Source organism: Meles meles, chromosome 4, assembly GCF_922984935.1.
Source record: "Meles meles chromosome 4, mMelMel3.1 paternal haplotype, whole genome shotgun sequence".
Taxonomy (NCBI): Eukaryota; Metazoa; Chordata; class Mammalia; order Carnivora; family Mustelidae; genus Meles; species Meles meles.
Genome location: NC_060069.1, coordinates 26088905 through 26113396, shown reverse-complemented (window position 1 = coordinate 26113396; position 24492 = coordinate 26088905). Strand labels below are relative to the sequence as shown.

The following is a 24492-nucleotide window of genomic DNA, read 5'->3' as shown; positions in this document are numbered from 1 at the left end:
CTGTAGGCCTGCCTTGCAATAAACATTAAAAGTTCTTAGGAAAATAACACAGATCAGAAAACTGAGATTTACATAAAGAAAGGAAGAGCACTGAAGATGGAATAAGTAAAAAATAAAAACTACTTCAGGGTGTCCGGGTGCTGGCTCTGTTGGTTATGCATCTGCCGCCAGCTCAGGTCAAGATCCCAGGACTCTGAGATGGAGCCCCTCATCTGCCTCCCTGCTCAGTGGGGAGTCTGCTGCTTCTTCTCCCTCTGCCTGTCCCCCCTGCTCATGCTATCTTTCTCTCTCTCTAATAAAATCTTGAAAAAACACAACTATTTCTTATTCTTAATTGATCTATCACTTAAACTTAAAAACTTAAAAGTTAAAAAAAGTTAAACTTAAAAGTTTAAGTTTTTTGAAAATAACACCAACTATGTATTCTATTATGTATGCTAATGAGTATAACCTTACATATTATACGATTACATATGCATGAAATGAATGACAGAATGATACAGGGAATAAGAGGGAGTAATTAGGATTATTGTGTTATTATAAAGTACTCACACTATCTGTGAAGTGGTACAGTGTTCTTTGAAAGGTGACTTGGAATAGTTGTAAATGTATGCTGCAAACTCTAGGACAACCACTAAAACAGTAAAAAACAAAATAAAAACTAACATGCTAAGAAAGGAGAGAAAATAGAATCCTATAAAATGTTCACTTAAAACCATAAGAGGCAGAGAAAGAGTGAAGGGCAAAAAAAGAAACAAAGAGCAGGGTAACAAATAGAAAACAGGAAGACATATAGTATAAATATTAATCCAACAATATCAATAATCACTTTGCATGCCAATCGTCTAAATGCACTCATTAAAAAACAAATTGACAGGATGGATCAAAAAACAAGACTCAAATTTTTGTTGTCTCCAAGAAACCTGGTTTAAACATAAAGATACGTATAGATTAAAATTAATGGATGGCAAAAAAATATACCATGCTAACACTAATTGAAAGAAAGCAGGAGTAGCTATATTAATTTCAGATCAGACTTCAAAGCAAGTAAAGTTATCAAGGATAAGAAAGGCATTACATAATTATACATAATGACAAAGGGATTAATTTCTCCAAGAAGAAATAACAACCCTTAAAGTCTATACACCTAACAACACAGCATCAAACTAAGCAAGGAAAACATTGATAGAAATGCAAGGAGAACAGATGAATCCACTATCTTTGGAGACTTCAAAACCTCTCTCTCAGAAACAGAAGCAGCAGCTAGATAATCAGTAAGGATGTAGATGAAATAAAAATCATCAAAAAACTAGATATCCTGAATCTACAAACTACTTCATCCACAACCAGGAAAATAATACATTCTTCTTAAGGCCACATACATGGAACATTCATCAAAATAAACCACATTCTGGGCCATAAAATACATCTGAACAAATTTAAAGAATAGAAGTCAAATAATGTGCTTTCTTAGCCCACAGAAGAATCAAACCAAAAAATTAGTAACAGAAAGATAACTAAAAAAACTGGGATTAAAAAAACATACTTCTAAGTAACACACAGGACAAAGATTACCTCCCAAGAAAAAATAAAAAGACAATTTATTAAAATTTGTGCCATACAGAAAAAGTAGTGCTTATAGGGAAATTTATAGCACTGAATGCATATATTAAAAAAGAAAGATCTAAATTAGTAACCTAAGTTTCTACCTTAGGAAACTAGAAGAAAAAAAAAAAGAGGACAATTTAAATCTAAAAGAAGTAGAAGAAAAAAGAATTATAAAGAAAATCAATAAAACTGAAAATGATAGAGATAAATCAATGAAATCTGGTTCTTTGAAAGATCAATAAAATCAATTAGACTCTAGACAAAGAAAAGAAAGAGGACATAAATTACTATTAGAAATGAAAGAAGTAATATTACTACAGATCCCATGGACAGTTTATCAAAAGGATAATAAAGGAATACCAGGAACAACCTTATGTCCACAAATTTGATAACCTAAATGAAATGGACCAATTCCTTGAAAGACAAAATCTGCCAAAACTCACACAAGGAGACAATCTAAACAAACCTGTATCTATTAAAGAAATTTACCCCATAATTAATAATAACCGTCCAAAATAGAAAGCACCAGGCCAAGATGGGTTCATTGGTGAATTCTACCAAACATTTAAGGAATTATGCCAGTTCTCTATAATCTTTCAGAAAACAGAAGTGAATACTTTCCAACTCATTCTATGAGACCAGTATTACCCTAATATCAAAACCAGGCAAAGACATTATAAGAAAACTACAGACCAACATATATTATGAATATAGATGTAAAAGTCCTCAACAAAATAATAGCAAATCAAATCCAGCAATGTATTATAAAAATTATATGTCATGACCAAGTGAGATTTATTTCTGGTATGAAAAGCTGGTTCAACATTTGAAAATTAATTAATGTATCATATCAAAAAAGGGGGGGATCACGAATAAATACAGAAAAAATACTTGACACAATCCATCCACTTCTGATAAAATCTATCAGCAAGCTAATAATAGAGTGGAGCTTTCTCAAGTTGATACATATCTACCAAAAATCTACAGCTAACATCATACTGAATGTTGAGAGGCTCAAAGCATTCCTTCTAAGATCAAGAACAAAGCAAGGATGTCCCCTCTCACCACTCCTTTTGAACATCATACTGGAAGTACTAGCTAATGCAAAAAGACAATAAAACGTATATAGATTGGGAAGAAATAACTTGGCAACAGCAAAATAATGCTAGTTTTGCAACAGAACTCAAAATCCCAAGCCATTAAATCACATTTCAACTTTCCTAAGTATTTTTGACCCTTTTCCCCACTCGAAAAGAAACAAACAAAATCACTAGGTGGCTTTTTGATAGCCTCATTTTTGCAGCTATGACATATAAAGTCAGGATACATTATTATCATCTGTAAAATAGGTATAACAGGATTGTTGTAAATGGATCATATACATATGGGGGGCAGGGAGAGGGAGAGTGCACACAGGAGCAGTACATGACATTTTAAAATGTTATTCATTATTAAGTTTACTATGAACAGTATCAGATCCCTGTATGGAACTATAATTGATAAAGGAAAAATATGTACAACCTACAGCATCTCCATACAAAGTTCGTGAATATTAAATGGAAGTAAAACCTTGTTACTTACCCACAAGTAGTATGTGAACTGAAGTGCAAAAATAGCAATGCCTTCATTATCAAAGGAGCCAGCTACTGACCGAGAAATGTAACCTGGTACAATAGCAATAAAACAAGCAGCTAAAAGTCCTGCTCCTTGGTTCCAAAGTTCTCTGGTAAGCAGGAAAGTAGATATAGATGTAAGGCCGCTAAAAGTCGGTGCAAGGAACACACATACATCTCTTATATGAACAGTTATGTTCAATGTATTTAAAATCCAATGGATAAGGCCAGCTGTTATCATCAACCCTGGGTAAACCTAGGAAGATAAAAATGGAAAATTTAATTACATATAAAATAAGGTAGCTCAAAACACTAACATGGGTTCTTTTATTTTTTCACATTTTTTTTTATTTTTTTTTTAAGATTTTATTTATCTATTTGACAGAGAGAAATCACAAGTAGACAGAGAGGCAGGCAGAGAGAGAGAGAGGGAAGCAGGCTCGCTGCTGAGCAGAGAGCCCGACGCGGGACTCGATCCCAGGACTCTGAGATCATGACCTGAGCCGAAGGCAGCGGCCCAACCCACTGAGCCACCCAGGCGCCCCTCACATTTTTTTTTAACAGTAAAAAGTTTGAGGATAAGGTCTCAAAACAGTTTGCCTTCTTCACCACACTCCTACACTACAAAATTAAACCTTCTTTTATATTGGATACAAAGAAAAAGCTCATATACGGAGCAACAGATATTTGAATAAAGGAAGATCAGACAGAATGAATCATTAAAAATGAAAATGTTTAGAAATGGAAAACTGTAGGCAAGTTTCTTGTCAATTCTACGAACTATTTTTTCACTGTAAAACAGGGTCTTAGTCTAACTTGCTCTTAAGTTTGGGGTTTTAACATTTTTTGCCCACACTTTTATGTATGTAAGGGAATGAGGAAAAAGAAAAGAAAAGTTATGTGCAATATTACGCATGTATCTTCCCTCCTTTCAAAGCCAAGATTTGGGATGTAACTCTAGCTAGGGAGAAAAACCTAGTCAGCTGATGAATTCAAAGAAATATTTTGGGCCTCTTGGAAGGCTGAACATTTTTATACTACTGAAGGTACTTAAGGATGGAAGAGAATAATAATAAACTAGAAGAGGCCAGTTAACAGTTACACTCTTTATCCTCATCCTAAAAGAGGAAGAAGAAACATTAGGAGGATTCAGAGAAAAATTTAAGTAGGATATTATTTTTGAGCTATTCACAGGTGATTAAAATGTGTAATTACATTTCTATCCTTATCTAAATCCTAAAAGATTCTTTCCTTTCTTCATCACAGAACTACAAAAAAAGTTATAAATTTCCTTTCCTAGCTATACTATTTAAGACTGCAAACTCCCTATGGTCTTTAGACCTTTCCCTTGCTTTTTCTCCTTCATACTTATCACTATTTCACGTCACTTACTTTATTGTCTATTAACACCCTCACAAGAATATAAGCTCTGGAAGAGCAGGAAAATCTTCCTCAGCACCCAGAACAATGATTTGGCACAAAATGGACACACAATTCCCGTTGAGTTACATGGAAGGAGAATGGAATTAAAGAAGGGTGTAAAGTGTGGCAATCATCACAGTTCTTAAGAATTAAATTTTGTTCCTTTTCACATATAATACCACCAGGTTCCAGTGTATGACTGACAGTCATATTCAAAGAAAATGAAAATAAGTCCAAAAATACCTCTAAAGGTAGTCAATACATCCATGATAAGATGGCAGACTAAGCTGACACATAAAATATAGCCAAAACACATACAAAAAAACCTGCCCAACAACAATAAAAAAACATATTTAAGCTCAAAAGAAAGAGAAATCTCCAAAGATAAAGAGGGAATTCAAAGTAGGTACTGATGCCAAAAGAGGAAAAAACCACTCCAGATCAGATACACACCTTAGGGGCTCGAGGTTGGTAGGGTTACTGTTCAATACAGGGATCAGAGAAAATGCCTAATTCCCAGCTCAAATCCAGGGCCTGTTTATGAAACTAGACAGAAAATGCCTAACTCCCAGCTCAAATCCAGGGCCTGTTTATGAAACTAGACAGGTTATAACCATTCACAAGGGAAGTAGTAAGGAACTTTATGCCTTACTTCCAAAGCTTTAAATAGAAACAAAATGAGGAAAAACTAATTCAGTACATTTGTGAATATGGGTTCAATATTTATAATAACTTCAGGTGTGAGAAACTTCAAGCTAAGACATAATAACCTCTGAAAACTGTCCTAGAACCAGTGAAACCCCTATGGGCTCTAGTGAAAGCAAATGAGTAAGATTTTTATAGAAGTGGTCGTAAATACTAGGACACCAGGAGTCTCAGAAAACAAACCCCCGGGAAGGAAGAATTCAAAATAAAAAGTTATAAACACACTCAGAAACAAATTACAGTCATCAAATATTACAATCAGGTACATAAGATGAGCACAATGAAGTGCAGATAATAGCCATCTACCACAACATCTCTTATCACTCAATACCTTTTTTTTTTTTAATATTTTGTTTTTATTTATTTATTTGACAGACAGAGATCACAAGCAGGCAGAGAGAGAGGGAGGAAGCAGGCTTCCTGCGGAGCAGAGAGCCCGATGTGGGGCTCGATCCCAGGACCCTGGGATTATGACATGAGCCGAAGGCAGACGCCTTAACCCACTGAGCCACCCAGGCACCCCACTCAATACCTTTCTAATTTGCCCTGGAGACCATGACTCCTCTCCTTGTTTCTGTATCTCTGTTTACATCAAGGATAAGAAAATGCCCCCAGATTAGAAACAACATTTTACTATCATGGAGAACATATTCTTTCCAGAGAGGGAACATTCATAAAGTGTGGCTATATGCTACACCCCAATGAAGTCTCAATAAATTTCAAATTCAAGTCAAGTCTCGATAAATTTCAAAGGACTGAAACTACAGAATTTGTTCTCTAACCATAAGTATAAAGCAAAAAAAGATAACTAGGAAATCCTCCTATGTTTAAAAGTTAAACACAATTCTAAATAATCCATGAAGCAGCAGGAATGATAATGGAAACTGAAATAAATTTCAATTTGAATGAAAAGAAAAGTACTAGTATAAGGGGGCACCTGGGTGGCTTAGTGGGTTAAAGCCTCTGCCTTCGGCTCAGGTCATGATCCCAGAGTCCTGGGATTGGGCCCCGCATCGGGCTCTCTGCTCAGGGTGGAGCCTGCTTCCACCTCTCTCTGCCTGCCTCTCTGCCTACTTGTGATCTCTGTCAAATAAATAAATAAAAATCTTAAAAAAAATAGTACTACATATCAAAACTTAGGCATTATAAATGTAGCTAAAACAGGGATTAGTGGGAAATTTACAGCTTTAAAATAAATAGAATAACAAAGAACAGTTATTGAGCAAACTATATTAAGAAGTCAGAAAAACATCAAAATAAACTCAAGAAAATGGAAGGAAGGAAATAAATTGAAATTAATACAATAAAAGACAAACACATAATAAAGATAATCAATAAAGCCAGTTTCTTTGGTTTAGAGATCTAATAAAATTGATAAACCTTTGACAAAATATCAAGGAAAAAAAAAAACACTAAACACGTATTTCCCCAAAGATATTTTGTACTTTCTCGGGGCACCTGGGTGGCTCAGTGGGTTAAGCCTCTGCCTTCAGCTCAGGTCATGATCTCAGGGTCCTGGGATCGAGCCCCACATCGGGCTCTCTGCTCACAGGGAGCATGCTTCCCCCTCTCTCTCTGCCTACTTGTGATCTCTCTCTCTCTGTCAAATAAATAAAATCTTTAAAAAAAGAAAAAAAAATCTTGTATTTTCTCTTCAACATTCTCCTTACATTCCAGATCATAAAAATATTTGTCACATTATGAATATAATAGCTCCCCATGAGTTATGATCAGTACTCAATTACCTAAAGTAACGTAGGGCAGCTTTAGGACCTAAAATTTAAAAATTATCTGGGGGTGCCTGGGTGGCTAAGTTGATTAAATGTCTGACTCCTGATTTCAGCTCAGGTCATGGTCTCAGGGCTGTGATATCGAGCTAGGCGTTGGGCTCCGCACTGGGCGTGGAGCCTGCTTAAAACTCTCTCTCTCCCTTTCCTTCTAACTCCTCTACTCCCTCCAAAATAAATAAATAAAATTATCTGATTCTTCTAAATGTCTATTTTCTTCCATAAAGTGTTTTTTTCCAATGAAGGTGCTATTGAACAAAACAAAACCACAAATAACCTTACGATGTACTATGATTAAGAAATGTCTCCTCCCAGACTCCACTTGCCAGAAATAACGGGTACTGTGAGATAACCCAAACAAGTACAGGGAAAGGGGTGGGGGAGAAGAAGGGAGTGTCAAGAAGAGATTTAGTATATTAAATACTAATCAGCCACAGAAAATTGTATTAGTTAACTCTACAAAGCTTTCAAGAATCTCTCTCACCTTAGCAACTAATAATTTACTCAAATAACTATAAAACTTATGATTAACATAACTTATGAGTAACATAAATAACTGCAGATATACTTACTGTACCACCTACTATTCTTCCTAGTGGATACCATGCTCTTTCATCAAACCAATTTAAAAATTCATAGAACCCATGAGATGCAAGATGATGTGTTGATCTATAGTTAAACCTAGAGGAAAGAGGAAAAAAGGAAATGTTATGAAAGTCTGCACACTAGAAAGAAATAGCCCTATCTTTCTATTATAAATGTAAATATCTTTATATTTAAGGCTACATACATATTTCTTTCATAGAAATTGACGTTATACTCCAAGGAATAGGCTTATACCACTTATATAAAACCAAAAACAAAGACCTCCCCCTCAAAAACCCACGCCTACAAAATTAATAATGCTCGAATTAACATTTGGCCATTGCTTAAAGTACAGGTGGTGGTACACAGTTATGAATTTGAACAAAAAAAGGTGAGGGTACACAATTCACCACATGGTCCAAGTCAATGACTCTCAAAAGATTAAGAACCACTAACAGAAGACCGTATCAAAATGAAAGGAGCACACCTGACATGATTGCCTCCAATCCTACGACCCTAAAAATTACAGGAATAAAGAATAAATTATAATAGCACTAAAGCCATAAGAGAATAAAATATAAATAAACTATAAGAGCAATGCAAAACAAGAATATGACCTTCAGGAATGAGAAATTTAGTCAATGGAAGACAAAAGACAAATGAGAAGAAACGCACAGCATTTTTAGATACATTTCATCAAATACAAAAATAAGCACACCCACTGGAGAAAAGTAAGCAACATGAAAGCTATGCATCAAAACAAATGGAAGAATACCATAGGAAGCAGAAACAGGACTATCTGCAGAGACTAAGACAAGCCACAGCTGACTGAAAGGATGTAATAACTAAATATATACACACAACATCAGAGCACTTAAATATATTAAACAAATGTAGTAGATCCAAAAGCAGAAACAGACAGCAATGCAATAAATATTGGGGGACTTCGATACCTACTTTCAATACTGGATAGAACATACAAAGAGAGATAAGGCAATACTGGACTTGAACCATACTTCAAACCAAGTGGATCTAACAGATTAATACAGAACATTACATCTGACAGTAGCAGAACACATATTATTCTTAAGCATGCACAGAATTTTCTCCAGAATATGTTAGGTCACAAAACAAGTCTTAACAAATATGATGACTGAAATTATATCAAGTATCTTTTCCAGCCACCATGGTAAGACTCTAGAAATAAAAAAAAAAGTGAAAAATTCACATATGTGTGGAAATTGAAAATATTGTCCTGAGCAATCAACAGGTCAAAGGAGAAATAAAAGGGACAATAAAAAAATGTCTTGAGATAAACACAATAAGACTGCAACATAGCAAAACTTACAGAATGCATCAAAAGCAGATTTAAGAGGAAAGTTTAGAGTAATAAACATCTACTGGGGCGCCTGGGTGGCTCAGTGGATTGAGCCGCTGCCTTCGGCTCGGGTCGTGATCTCGGGGTCCTGGGATCGAGCCCCGCGTCGGGCTCTCTGCTCCGCGGGGAGCCTGCTTCCTCCTCTCTCTCTGCCTGCCTATCTGCCTACTTGTGATCTCTCTGTCAAAGAAATAAATAAATAAATCTTTAAAAAAAAAACAAAAACAAAAACAAAAACATCTACATTATTAAAAAAACAGATCTCAAATAACCTAATTTTACACCTCAAGGAACTAGAAAAAGAATAAACTATGCCCAAAGTTGGCAGAAGAAAGGAAATAAAAAGGGCAATGATATCAGAGCAATGACAAATGAAATAGAATCTAGAAACACAAAAGAAAGGTCAACCAAACTAAGAACTGGTGTTTTTGAAAAGATAAGCAAAACTAACAAACCTTTGGCTTGACTAAGAAAAGAGAGAAGACTCAGATAAATACAATCAGAAATGAAAGGCGAGATATTATAACTGATACCACAAAAATACAAAGGATCATTAGAGACTACTACGAACAATTATATACCAACAAATCAGACAACCTAGAAGAAATGAATAATTAAAAACATATAGCCTACATCAAGACTGAACCAGGAAGAAATAAAAAAACCTAAACAGACCAATAACAAAGAGACTGAATCAGTAATCAGAAGCCTCCCCCAAAGAAAATCCCAACAAGATGGCTTTAATGGCAAATTCTACCAAACATTCAAAGAATAACTAATGCTAATCCTTCTAAAACTCTTCCAAAAAATCAGAGACAACACTTCCAAACTCACTTCCTGAGACCAGATCTGCCCTCCTATCAAAGCCAGATGAGGGCACGACAGGATACAAGATTACAGGCCAATGTTCCTGACTAATGAACATACATGTAAAAATCAAGAAAATAGGGCACCTGGGTGGCTCAGTGGGTTAAAACCTCTGCCTTCAGCTCAGATCATGATCCCAGGGTCCTGGGATCGAGCCCCACATCGAGCTCTCTGCTCAGCAGGGAGCCTGCTTCCCACCCCCAACTCCCTCTCTGCCTGCCTCTCCTACCTACTTGTGATCTCTGTCAAATACATAAATAAAAATCTTTAAAAAAAAAAAATCAAGAAAATACTAGTAAACCGAATTCAATAGCACATTCCTCAATACATCATGATCATACAGTATCATCAACAGGTATATATCCCTGGGAGTCAAGAATGGTTCAAGGTACGGCAATCAATGTGATAGACCATATTAACAAAAATGAAGAAAAAAAAATCACATGATCATTTCAATAGATGCAGAAAATACATTTGGCAAAATTCAACCTCCTTTCACAACAAAAACTCTCAAAAGATTGAGTGCAGAAGGAAGGTACCTCAACATAATAAAGGTCATATCTGACAAGTCCATAGCTAAACAACCTACTTGATGGTGAAAGTTTAAAGGATTTTCCTCCAAGATTAGGAGCAAGACAAAGGTGCCCACTCTTACACTACTATTCAACATAAAGCTAACGTCCCAGCCAAGCAATCTGGCAAGAAAAAGAAATAAAAGGCATCCAAATTGGGAAAGAAGAAGCAAAAACAGTTTGCAGAAGACACAATCTTATATACAGAAAAACCCAGACTCCACCAAATAACTGTCAGAACTAATAAAAAGAATTCAGTAAAGATGCAGGTTAAAAAAATCATCATTCAAAACTCAGTTGCATTTCTGTGCATTAACTGTGAAATATCTCAATGAGAAATTAAGGAAAAAACCACATTTAAAATAGCATTAAAGTCAATATACTACTTAGGAATAAATTTAACCAAAGTGGAAGATCTGTTCACTAAAAACTATAGAATGAAAGACACAAGTAAATGGAAAGATATTCCATGTTCTTCGATTGAACCAGTATTATCGTTAAAATGTTCACAGTATCCAAAGCAATCTACAAACTTGATGCAATCCCTATAAAAATCAAAACATTTTTCACAGAAATTTAAAAAAAAATGCAAAAATGTTTATGGAACTACAAAAGACTTGAACTATCCAAAGCAGTCTTGATAAAGAAGAAGGTGGTATCACAAAGGTGGAGGAATCATACTTTCTGACTTTAAACTCTATTACAAAGCAATAGTAATCAAGACAGTATGGTACTGGCATTAAAAAGAAAGAAAGAAAGAAAGAAAGAAAGAAAGAAAGAAAGAAAGAAAGAAAGAAAGAAAGAAAGAAAGAAACCAGAGTAACAGGACCAAGAAATAAACCCATATACATGGAGTCAACTAATCTTTGACAAGGGTACCAAGAACAAATAATGGGGAAAGAATAGTCTCTTCAATAACAGTGTTGGGAAAACCTAGATATTAAATGAAGAATAAAAGAATATATGAAGAATAAAAGTGGACCCTTACCTTACATCACACACAAAAATTAACTCAAAATGCATTACAGACTTACAGGTAACAACTGAAACCATAAAACTCTAAAACAAACAAACAAAAAACAGAGAATAAGTTCCTGAACACTGCCTTTGGCAATGATTGGGGGGGGGGGGGGACACACACCAAAAACAAGCAACACAAGCAACAAAACTAAGACTGTATCAAACCAGTAAGTTTGTGCAAAGCAAAAAATGAACAATATGAAAAGGCAACCTATAGAAAAAAAAATTTGCAAACCATATATCTTTTTTTTTAATTAACATATAATGTATTATTAGCCCCAGGGGTACAGGTCTGTGAATCGCCAGGTTTACACACTTCACAGCACTAACGACAGCACATACCCTCCCCAATGTCCATAACCCCACGACTCTCTCCCTACCCCCCTCCCCCGAGCAACCCTCAGTTTGTTTTGTGAGATTAAGACTCTTATGTGCAAACCATATATCTAATAAGAGGTTAATTTCTAAAATATATAAGGAACCCATGCCACTCAATAACAACAAAAACCTCCTCAAATCAAAAACAAATCTGATTTAATAATGGAGTTGAACAGACATTTTCCCAAAGATATACATATGGTCAACAGACATATGAAAAGGTGCTCAACATCACTATCTACCCAGGAAATGTAAACCAAAACCACAACGAGATACACCTCACACCTATTAGGATGGCTATCATCAAAAAGATAAAAGGTAACAAATGTCAAGGGTTTGAGAAAAGGAAACCTTGTACAGGGATGATGCGAATATAAATCGGGATGTCCATTATGGAAAACAGTATGGAAGCTCCTCAACAAATTAAAATGGAACCACCAGCAACCCTATTTCTGGGTATAAATCCTGAAGAAAAAAATCAGTATCTGGAAGAGATATCTGCACTTCCATGTTTACTGCAGTGTTTTTCATAATAGCAAAGATAATGGAAACAACCTAAATGTCTGTCAATGGATGAATGGAAAAAAAATGTAAATATATATAAGGGACTCTTATCTGCCACAAAGCAGAAGGAAATCTTGTCATTTGGTTTGTAACAACATCGATGAAACTGGAGGGTATTATATTACAAAAAAATAAGCCAGACAGAGAAAGAGAAATACTATATGGTATCACTTATAAGTGGACTACTAAAAAAAAAATGTTTAATTCAGTAGACGGTGGTTGCCAGGGGATGTGGGAATGGGACGACTGGGGAGATGATGGTCAAGAGGTAGAAACTTTCAGTCATAACATGAATAAATTCTAAGGATTTAATGTACAACTTGGTGACTATAGTTAATAATACTATATTATATACTTGAAATTTGTTGAGTAGATCTTCAGGAACCTCATCTAAACAAAAGTAAAGTGAGGTAATGCATGTGTTTATTAAATTGATTTCAGTAATTATTTCACAACGTAGGTCTATCAAATCATCATTTTATACAATTTTGTCAATTAAATTTCAATAAAGCTGGAAAAAAGTATTATGAAAAAAATAAGAAGTCTAAAGATAAATGCAGAAGTTTTTCCATTTCTCTTAACTGGGAAAGAGAAACTGCATACACAACTCAATAAATTTCAGAATGCTAAGGATAATTAGAAGTCTCTGGATTTTTAACCCATATCTCTAGTCCTCTTCCTGCTTTCTGCACAGGCAGCCTCCTTTACCCAAGATCCTCTCATTAACTCTAATTCTCCCCAGGTGTCAGTTACATCTGGGTCTCTTCAGTAATTATTACCAGCATGCCCAACAATTTACCAATCTTTCTTCCTGTCTACATCAGTTTTTTTGGTTTGGTTTGGTTTTGTCTTTCAATGTCACCAAGACATCTCAAACTTAATATCCAACTACATTCATGATCAGACTCCTCCAAATACACACACACACACACACACACACACACTCTGCTTTTTAGGGTGTTCTACCATCTAAGTTGAAGACAAAAATCCAGATGTCATCCTTGGTAGTTCCTTCCCTCTCACATCCTATAAGCAAATCATAATCAAGTTGTCATTTTACTTCTGAAATATCTCTGAAATTTATCCACTATAACTGATACCACAAAAATACGAAGATCCTAAGAGACTTCTATGAGCAATTATACACCAACAAACTGGACAATTTGTCCAGTCTTTCTATTCTGACACTAGCACTCTAATCCAAGCGATCATCTTAAATAGACTATAGTGGTAGTCTCCAATTCATCTCCCTAGATCCATTTTTGCCTATCTCCTAAATTTCCAATCTGTATACTGCTCAACAAAGAACATCTTTTGAAAATACAAACGTGATCATATTGCAACCTTCTGCTAAACTATTCAAAGGCTTCCGCTAAATTAAAAAAAATTTTTTTAAAGGGAAGGAATTTCTACTTAACATAAAGCCACACACACTCTAGCTTTTATACAACACGGCAGTCTAATTTCATACCTTAGTATCTCCCTACTTCCCATATACAGTAGCCCCTCTCTTATCTGTGAGGGGTATATTCCAAGACCCCCAGTGAATGTCTGAAACTGCAGAGAGTACAAATCCCTATATATACTACATTTTCTCATATACATACCTATGATGATAAAGTTTAACTTATAAATTAGGCACAGTTAGAGATTAACAATAATAAAATAGAATTATAATATACTCTAATAAAAGTAAAATGAATGTGGTCTGTCAAAATATCGTATTGTACAGAACTCATCCTTCTTATAATGATGTGAGATGATAAACTGCCTATGTGAGGAGATAAAGTGAGGTGAATGATGTAGGCATTGTGAAGTAGCATTAGGCTACTGTTAACTTTCTGACAGAAGGATCATCTACAGCTGACCAGTTAACTGAAACCACAGAAAGTGAAATCGCAGATAAAGTGGGGGATTGCTGTACCCATCAGTTCTCCACACTCACTTTGTTCCCTCCTAGGATCTTCAGACTGCTAATTCCCTCTCCCTGGATCACTAGTATTTCCCTCTTCTTAGCTTTAATAACTTGTCCTTCAAACTTCAGCACATTTCTAGGGATGCTGTTCTGAAATGGTTTAGTGTACTTCCTAGCACTTGCCACAGATCTATTTTCACATTAGTTCACTTAATATTTACCTTACTAGATAAATACTCCCATTAGGATACCACTATGTCTCCAACATCTGGTACAGCATGTAACACACAGTAGCCTTTAACATTTTAAAAATGTTAAAATAACTGATTTCATAAATATGTTTTTCAGTGGGGGTGAGATACAATCAAGCTATCTTGATAGGTACCTAAAGCCAATTTTAAATGGTATCCCCCAATTAAAGACAAAGACAGATTTAACTATATACCTGCTGAGACCCAAGCCTGAAGGCATAATTAAAAAGTCAGAACAAATAAGGAAGCTCATTAAGATTCTATTGAAAACCTAGTCAAGACACTTAAAAAATAAACATAAATGTAAGTAGAATGTGTTTAGTCCCATTTTTATCCCCAGGATCAAGCTGGTATGCAAGATTCCCAGAACCCCCTTATGGATGCTTACATACACATTCTCTTTGATTTTCAGTTAACTTCCTCCTGCCTGAATTGTCATTTGTTTTTCTATCCATTTTCTGACTCAATTTCCAACCCATCACTACGAATGTTCTTCTGCATGCCCTTACAGCAGCTTTCATCTCTTACCTCCTGGAAGTGAAACAACAGGACTATAAAAGGCAGTACACTCATTTCACAGGGCACGTTCAGTGTTAGTCACTATTTTTTTAGACCCATAATATAGTATCCCATTCTCATCCTTCCCCCTACACAACACACCACTCAACTAATCTAAGCCCTGTGTGACAGCTAAATTAACTATGACTATAGGGATAAATAAATAAAAAGGGGACACTATCCAAGAGTTCTTGCTGCTGAGTAATATTACCAACACAGGATTACCAAACTTAATTATTGCCAACAATAGTAATGATGTTTGACATTTCCATGATAACTCCTGAGATTCAATACTTTTCATATATTTCCTGGCCATTAAAATTTCCTCTTGGGTAAAGTGTGTGTTGAAATACTTTGCACAATTTTTTCCTAGGTGATTTGGATAAATTTTTCATAAGCTGTAATCTTTCATTCTGTGGCTTCTCTTTTCACTTGCAATGGTATTTAAAAGAACAGAAATTCTTGACATAAACCTAATTTACCAACTTTCTGCTATAGGGTTAGTGATTTCCTCCTGGTTAAAAATAAAGTCTTTTCCTACCCCAAAGTCATAAGGATACTGTTTTATTTTCTTTATGTCAACTTACAGTTTCAACTTACTTATTTAATACACGTGGAACGGGTTATTTTACATGGTATGATATAGGGATTCAATTTTATTTTTATTTTCTCCTTATAAAGAATCATTCCACCATCATTTATTAAAACAACTATCTTGGGGCGCCTGGGTAGCTCAGTGGGTTAAAGCCTCTGCCTTTGGCTTCGGCTCAGGTCATGATCCCTGTATCCTGGGATCGAGCCCCACCCCGCATCAGGCTCTCTGCTTGGCAGGAAGCCTGCTTCCCTTCCTCTCTCTACCTACTTGTGGTCTCTGTCAAATAAATGAATAAAATCTTTAAAAAATAAAAACAAAAACTATCTTTTCTCCATTGCTCTACAATTCCACCCCCATCATATATTAAAGGTTCATAATGTGCAGATCTGTTTCTGGACTCTATTTTGTTAAAGTGGTCTTTATGTCTATCCTTGCATCAATAATATGTAACCTTCATTACTGAAGCTTTAAATTGTTATCTTGATACCTGGTAGAACTTTTTTTTAACTGTGGTTTTTATTTTGTCCTTTTGCATTTATATATAAATTTTAAAATAAGCCTGTCAATTCCACCAAAAAAAAAAAAAAAAAGTGAGGTTTGGGCTAAAAGTCCATTAACTTCACACAGCAGTTTGGGGAGAATTAACATCTTTACAATACTGACTCATCAAACCTATAGTTTATCTCCTTCATTTAAATCTTCTTTAATGTCTCTCCAGAAAATGTACAACTTAACCTTAGAGGTCCTGTACATCTTTGCTTAGATTTATTCTTATCTTTAATGGTATCTTCACTTAATTTTTAAAAATTCTGTTTGACATTGACAGGAAATCTCTTGATATTTTTACATTGATTTTATAACCAGAAACCTTGGAAATGCTTATTAATTCTAATAATTTATCACTAGATTCCTTCAGACTCTAAATTTGAAAATCAATAAACTTCCCTGAGACTGTTAAAAACAAAGAGATGTGTCAAAGACTACTTCGCAAACTTCAGGTTTTGAAAGCCCTGTTGTAAGAAGTAATAGTTTGTTCCCATTTTGTTCCATCCAATTTATCAGCCCTTACAACTGACAATCTTTTCAGTTAGCAGAAAAATAGAAAGTTAATTTCATTCAAAGTAAACAAAGTTAATTGAAATAGTTAAGATATACAGTCTGAAATTCCAAAATGGAATAAGCTACTGCACTTCAAACTTCTGTGGCGTTTGAAATTGTCCATGATATTATGTGTATATATATATAGTTTACATATACACACATATATATTTAATTGTAATAAAAGCACATACAAATAGACACATTATTTACATAATTATACACACAAGGAATACAATACGTATATATGTATTTAAAAAAACAGGTATGTGACTTCCAGAAGCAAGTTTTTATCCCTATTTTCTTACTTTTCATTGTTTCCTATGGATATAGGGAAAGGCAATAATAAAATAGTCTCTGAATACATAATATACATATTATATATATACATATATATACACATATACATATGCATATATACATATATATGTAAACTTTGTTGAAAGTATCACACAATCTCATATACCCAAATTATAGTTCTCCCCAAGTAAAACTGGGTAAACAGATTGAAAAATGATGTATTAAAGGTTAGAAATCACCAAAATAAAATGGAAATAAAAGAAACACAAGTGGTAAAATAACATCTATCTTAAAATAGTCTCAGAACACTATCAGATTTTACATATATCCCTTCCTTTATTTATACTGTCAAGTAACTTTCAGTATTTTAACTTCAATAAAATAATTCATTTTGAAACAAGTATGACAAAAATGTAACTATTAAGTACAGATGGTAGCTACATGAGGCTCACTATGGTTCTACTTTTAGGTTTATGCAACATTTTCATGAGTTCTTGCAAAAATAATAAATGCCTCTCCCAAATTTTCTCAACCCAATCTCTAGAGCCAATTTTTAATTCCAATAATGTACGGAAACGTGACTTTATTAAGACAGACAAAATAATTTTCATATGGATATTTTTACTTTCTGAAAGGAGCATATCGATAATTCTACTAGTTCCCAGTAACAAGCAAACTGACGGTTTAAAGATGTAAGAAAAGGGGAGCCTGGGTGGCTCAGTGGGTTAAGCCTCTGCCTTCCACTCAGGTCATGATCCTGGGATTGAGCCTGGAGCCCTGCTCAGCAGGGAGCCTGCTTCTCCCTCCCCCTATGCTGCTCTGCCTGTGATCTCTCTGTGTCAAATAAATAAATAAAAATCTTTTAAAAAAATGTAAGGAGGGGTACCTGAGTGGCTCAGTGGGTCAAGCCTCTGCCTTCAGCTCAGGTCATGATCCCAGGGTCCTGGGATCGAGCCCCACATCGGGCTCTCTGCTCCTCAGAGAGCCTGCTTCCTCCTCTCTCTCTCTGCCTGCCTCTCTGCCTACTTGTGATCTCTGTCAAATAAATAAATAAAATCTTAAAAAAAAAAAAAAGTAAGGAAAAAGTGGGGATGAAAGAGTATAATGTGATTTTTAAATGTGATAAAGAACAATAGCCATATTACAGATTAAAGTCTTTAGCAAATCCACTTTTACCCAAAAACTAAGATATGTTAATTTTGTTTTCTTCTACAATGTATATTTAGGTAAGACCTAAGTGTCCTTTGGCTATTCAAAGGCACTGCATTTTATAACTGCCTTTCCTTGTATCTATAGGAAACAATGAAAAGAAAATAGGAATAAAAAGAACTTACTTCTGGAAGCCAGGCCCCTGTTTAATTTTTTAAATCCTTGCAAATCCCAGTGTTAATTCTTCACCACAAAAAACCCTTCAGAAGTTAAGAAAAGTTTATGTACTTGATTTAGGGAGAAGAGACTACCTCCTAAAGTAGTAACATGAGATTAAGAGATGGAATCTTATTCATGAAGAAAAGGTGGTATTTCTTGGGTTCTAATAGATATTAGTACAATGCTGTATTCAAAACATTACAGCTTAAAAAGAATTTTACAAGCTGGTTTAAGGTTTATCCAGCAAACACTGTATTGTTTCCTTATGAAAACAAACACTAAATTCCATCCCATTTGTAAAATAGTACCAACAACCTTTATGAAGAAAAAGACACTGACTCTGCATTTTCCTTCTATAAATTTTGTTGATGTACCCACTTGTACATTTGACTTTGGATTTCATCTAAATAAAATATCTAATGTACACTCAAAACAAAACAAAATCTCATGATTATGAAGCAAAAATACCACAATATACTCTTAATCTTAAAGGTTAAAAAAAAATTATGCCTCAGTCCTAAAATTAACCTATAGATTTTCTACTTTTGAGAAGAAACCTTTAAGGGAAAGTGGGGGAGAAGGGGAAGAAGAAGAAGAAATAACAGAAATCTCTGAGGTGGGCAAGGGTTTTGTATGTTTAAGTAACATTTCCAATTCTCTACAAAAATATGGCAGTGTATCATAAAAAAATACTAACATAACTGGAAAATGCCTAAGAATAAATTAAGGAGAAGAACAGTATATTGTATCCTTAATGTTAGGACCAAACTCAAGGCACCTAATACTTACCCCTGTGATTAGCTTTTGAAACGTATGTGTAGAATTTGAACTGGAAAAGCTAAGAAAAATAAAAGCTCCTTTTAAGGAGGAAGTAAAAGACAAAGTTCTAGCCCAAAGACAGGCACTAAAGGCAGCACTGAAAGTAAAACGCAAGTTTTCCAAAGGCCAGTTCTGCCATTCTTTTCCCTAAACCATGTTCCTTTTCTAAAACTATCTACCAAATAAATGCATACAAATAATTAAATCTTTAACTAGAGTTTGCTATTTGACATTTCTGGGGAAGGGAGGTGAGGGCAGGCGATGTTGCTCTTTCATAACACTCGCATTAAAATGATGGTCTCGGACACTGGGGAGGGTATGTGCTATCGTGAGTGCTGTGAAGTGTGTAAACCTGGCGACTCACAGACCTGTACCCCTGGGGCTAATAACACATTATATGTTTATAAAAAAAAAAAAATTGGAAGGGGAGGCGAACCATAAGAGACTATGGACTCTGAAAAACAACCTGAGGGTTTTGAAGGGTCAGGGGTGGGAGGTTGGGGGAACAGGTGGTGGGTAATAGGGAGGGCACGTTTTGCATGGAGCACTGGGTGTTGTGCAAAAACAATGAATACTGTTACGCTGAAAAAATAAATAAATTAAAAAAAAATGATGGTCTCCAATAAGTGCCTGCATAATAGTTCCTACCTTTTTCCTACAGATACAAGACTGATACAGTTTTAGAAAACACAGTGAAACTGTCAGAAATCTAGAAACCAGGATTATAAAATAGATTCAAACTACACATTACCAGTCTAATATAGAGGCGATGAGAGACAAAGATGTTCCACCTCTCAAAAGTGTTCAGTCCACAAATCTAATTTTCTTAAGACAACACAAGTCTAGTTTAGCTCAGCCTTTACAAATAAAATCTAAGAAACAGAAGAACCAATCAGAAACAGAAAGGAGGAAAGAAAGGAGAGGAAAGAGGCTTTGATCAGTGACAGTGCTAAAGAACAACAAATCCAAGCAGCAAATGAGGGAAGGAAAGGAGGGAGACAGGGCAAAAGGAGAGTGAGGTGGTGGAGTACTGTACCAAGTATTATCACATCTCAACACAGTCCCCTGAAGACAGAAGCCTTGAATCACCCTAGCGGTGATTTTTTTTTTTTTAATTTGCTTGGAGATAAGAAACCAGATTAACTAAACTTAAGTTTCTATCAAAAATAAGGATACATGGACTCCAAGTGAGGGCTCAGGGTTGTCCTCTATAGATAGGTAACACATCTCAATTTGATACCATGTGTTTCAAAACCTCCCTCAAACTCCTGCCTATCAAAACATTAGAACAGCATGTGTCTCAAAAGGTGGCTACTCTATACTGGGCATTAGTATGGTTTTCATTTCTGAAAGATGAATTTTTCTTTTTCTTCCTTCCTTCTTTTTTTTTTTTTAAATTCTTGAGCAACAATATGCACCAGGTTTCTGCTAGGCACTAGGAACAGAGCACTAAAAAGGACAGACAAAGTCACAGCTCTCCTGGAGTTTAAGTGCAACAAACACAAACCAGGTAATTATAGACTGAAACAAGAGCTTTGGAAGAAACTAAAGGGATGAAATAGAAGAGTAAAACAGGATGAAGAGAAAGAGGAAGGAAGGAGTGGAGACTTTTTAAAGCAAGGTATTAAGTGGAGTCATATAATATTTGTGAGACTGTTAAGGATGGGAGTAACTGGCCATTTCGAAAGGGGAAAAAATTAAAAAGAAACACACCCACACACACGCACAAAGTCTAGATAAAGAAATGAAAATCATAGCCAGAAAACGTTATTAAGTACTGCTTGGCTGATAATAACCATCATCATCATCTTATCACCATCATACACAATCTATAAAATGCTTTTACCAAACTCTTCAACAAATATCACTCTCACAAAGATGATACAAAACAAGTGGTCCCTATCTCTGCCTCAAATTTCCCTCCTTCTTGGCACCTTTCTTATGCTTCATATGCGTGGTTGAATTGATTCAACCACTGTGTGTCTCCAGATAACCATACTCTTCTCAGAATGCTATAATTTCTTTCTTTTTTTTTTTTTTAAGATTTTATTATTTATTTGAGAGAGAAAGGGCATGCAAACAAGCAGGGGTTAGAGCAGAGGTGGAGGGAGAGGGAGGGGTAAAGAATCTCAAGCAGAGTCCAGGATCCTCACAGAGCCCAACTCAGGGCTTGATCCCAGGACCCAAAAACATGGCCTGAGCTGAAACCAAGAGTCAGATGCTTAACCGACTGAGCCACCTATGCACCCTAGTATGCAATAATTTCTAATCTTTGCTTCCTCCAAAGTCTATTTCTCATCTTAAAAAGTTATATGTAAGCACGGGCACACATAATTTTCCAAAAGATTTGCAATCCCTTCTTCCTCTTCCACTATCAACATAGGCTCATTTTTCCCAATTCCTCTTCCCTTATAGACAAGCTTGCCACATAAACGTTAAACAACTACTCTGGGACAATGTCTACTGATAACATGAAAATAATGTCTGCATATGCAATGTATCAAAAACAAATGAGAAAGGACAGGAAAGTATTTTTTCTCACACAGTTTTCTCCTTCGTGGTTTTAAAACTGTTTACAAGATATAAAACAGAGAACTAAGAATTCCTATTTGGCCTAAACAGGCTGTTTCACTTTTATAATACACATGGATCAAAAAGTTATTGGGTAGAAAGTGAAGTCTCAGTTCTCACGAGAAGAAAGAATGCAAGACAGACACACAGTAGTAAGTTAGTTCTATTGTTTCTTTTTTTTCTTTTTTTTTGATTTTATTTATTTATTTGTCAGAGAGAGAGAGAGAGCGAGAGCAAGCACAGGCAGACAGAGAGAGAAGCAGGCTCCCTGCCAAGCACGGAGCCCGATGTGGGACTTGATCCCAGGACGCTGGGATCATGACCTGAGCCGAAGGCAGCCGCTTAACCAACTGAGCCACCCAGGCGTCCCAGTTCTATTGTTTCTATTGCCCATTACTGCAACATCTCCCAAGAGGTAGACAGCTTCCATTACTATCACCATCTACCAATATTTTGAACTGAACAGACTACTTATGAGATTTCAAGTTTAAGAATTTGTTTTGAATTTCTTCCTCTTTCCTGTTATCAAGTATTTTCTAATTCCATAGGAATTTCAAATATGGTTGTTTCTCATTCTTTATTGAACTTAAAAATCCCACTTTACTCTTTACACCATTCTTCACTAAATCTTTAAACAACCTTGTTACTAACAAGTCAGAAAATTATTCATATGCCCACTTCAGAAATGAAGTCTATAAAACAGCTTGTCTATAAGTCATTCTCCCTCCTTCTGAAGGAAAAAGAGCACCAAAATTTTGCAGAGGTGGCTAATTTAAAGCTTCTTTTGGCTTTCACTCTTACTGTAATATATTACTTTAATAATCTATCTAAAACACAATCTCCACCCTAAGTGAAACAATAGAAATTCACCTTCTCCATTACATATGTCCAATACTTAACTATTTCAATTTGGCTCTTTTCTTCCTAGCATCAGTCTAGGTCTTCCCTAAGAGAAAAATACTTTTCCTATTTCTTCAGCTATTGCAGCAAAAACTGCACTACAAAAACACAAAAAGAAAAAGCACTGTCTTTTCTTTTATTATTTATTTTTAAGGATGTTATTATTTGACATATCACAAGGAGGCAAAGAGGCAGGCAGAGAGAGAGGGGGAAGCAGGCTCCCTGCTGAGCAGAAAGCCTGATGCAGGGGTTAATGCCAGGACCCTGGGATCATGACCTGAGCCGAAGGCAGAGGCTTTAACCCACTGAGCCACCCAGGTGCCCCAGCACTGTCTTTTAAAGAAGGTACTGTTTTCACAGAAAAGGCCTATTTTACTAACTTTAGTATTCTACATTGTTTCCTAAAGAACGTTATTTAACCACGATCAGCTTTATTAAAATGAGAAAATCTGTGCTAACTATATAAAAGGTTGGCTCTGTCCTAAGGAAGACCATCTGAATACCAAAATTTCAAATGAAACACAACTCACCAAAGCACTGCAAGATGTATATTGTAATTTCCATCCCTGAAGCTGACCTCTGTTCGTTTTTCTCTTCTCATTTAATACTTACTTTTCTGCTCTACTCGTGCTTTAGAATAATTTTTTTACTTGCCCTCATAAATATCTTAAGATATATATTAGTCAGTACCAAAGATAAATTTGTTATGTTTGATCTTTATAGATTGTGATCCAGTAAACAAACTTCTGAAATTGTCAGAAAGAATCATGGAGTTGCCTCAGTAACATATATTTTACTTGTTCTCTTTAGAGAAAGCACAGTATTTCTACACTAACACTGTGAATTGTGCCTTCATTTGGAACCCTGGATTTTCACATATCAGGGCAACAACATATAGGACAGGTGAGTGATATGCTTTCCTCTTATAAATGGGTGATGGATGGCTGCAATAAGATATGGGGAGAAAATCAGCATGATGTCTAAACTTCAGTTTTAAGTACATAAAGAGCTAAGAGTCTGAAAATTCATTCTCTTACAAGTGTCACATGCCCTTAGATCCCTTGGAAGAAAAAAACTGAGTGCCAGAGACAGATTTTCTTAGTCATGAAGCTCCAAATTGCTCCAAATGCTCAATGTCAAAGCTTGGTCTTCACTGTTCTCTTTTCACTACTACCTCTCCTCTTTCCTTCGTCCATTTCCTGAACTTTGACTACAATGTACGGTAAGTACGCAATTCCTTTTTCTAAGTTCTAAATCTATATATTGAACAGCCTACTTGAGTAACAACTATGTAGACGTCTCCACAGATAGGATATTCAACATACGTAAATTGAACTCATCATTTACTCTGCCCTCTACTATTAAAGTAGCTCTTGGGGTGCCTGAGTGGCTCAGTTGGTTGAATAGCGATCTCTTGATTTTGGCTGATGTCATGATTCAGGGTAGCAAGATAGAGCCCTGCAGGGCTCTGAGCTGGGTGTGGAGCCTGCTTAAGATTCTCTCTCTCATTCTCTACCTCACCTACTCTAAAAACATTAGTTTTTTTTAAAAGATGCTATCTTTGTTAAAATGTTACCATTATCACTGGTATCTACTTGGGAATCATAAAATCCTCACT

General features: G+C 35.5%; 1 protein-coding gene across 1 annotated transcript in view; it reads right to left on the bottom strand.

The window, feature by feature from the left end:
• The window catches only part of STT3B (STT3 oligosaccharyltransferase complex catalytic subunit B), a 105495-nt gene that overhangs the window by 48341 nt on the left and 32662 nt on the right, over nt 1-24492 (bottom strand). The window contains exons 2-3 of the mRNA XM_046002601.1: nt 7708-7816; nt 3190-3477 (exon numbers count right to left, since the gene is read on the bottom strand). Of these exons, the coding sequence (XP_045858557.1) occupies nt 3190-3477; nt 7708-7816 (397 nt within the window). The remainder of the gene's footprint in view (nt 1-3189; nt 3478-7707; nt 7817-24492) is intronic.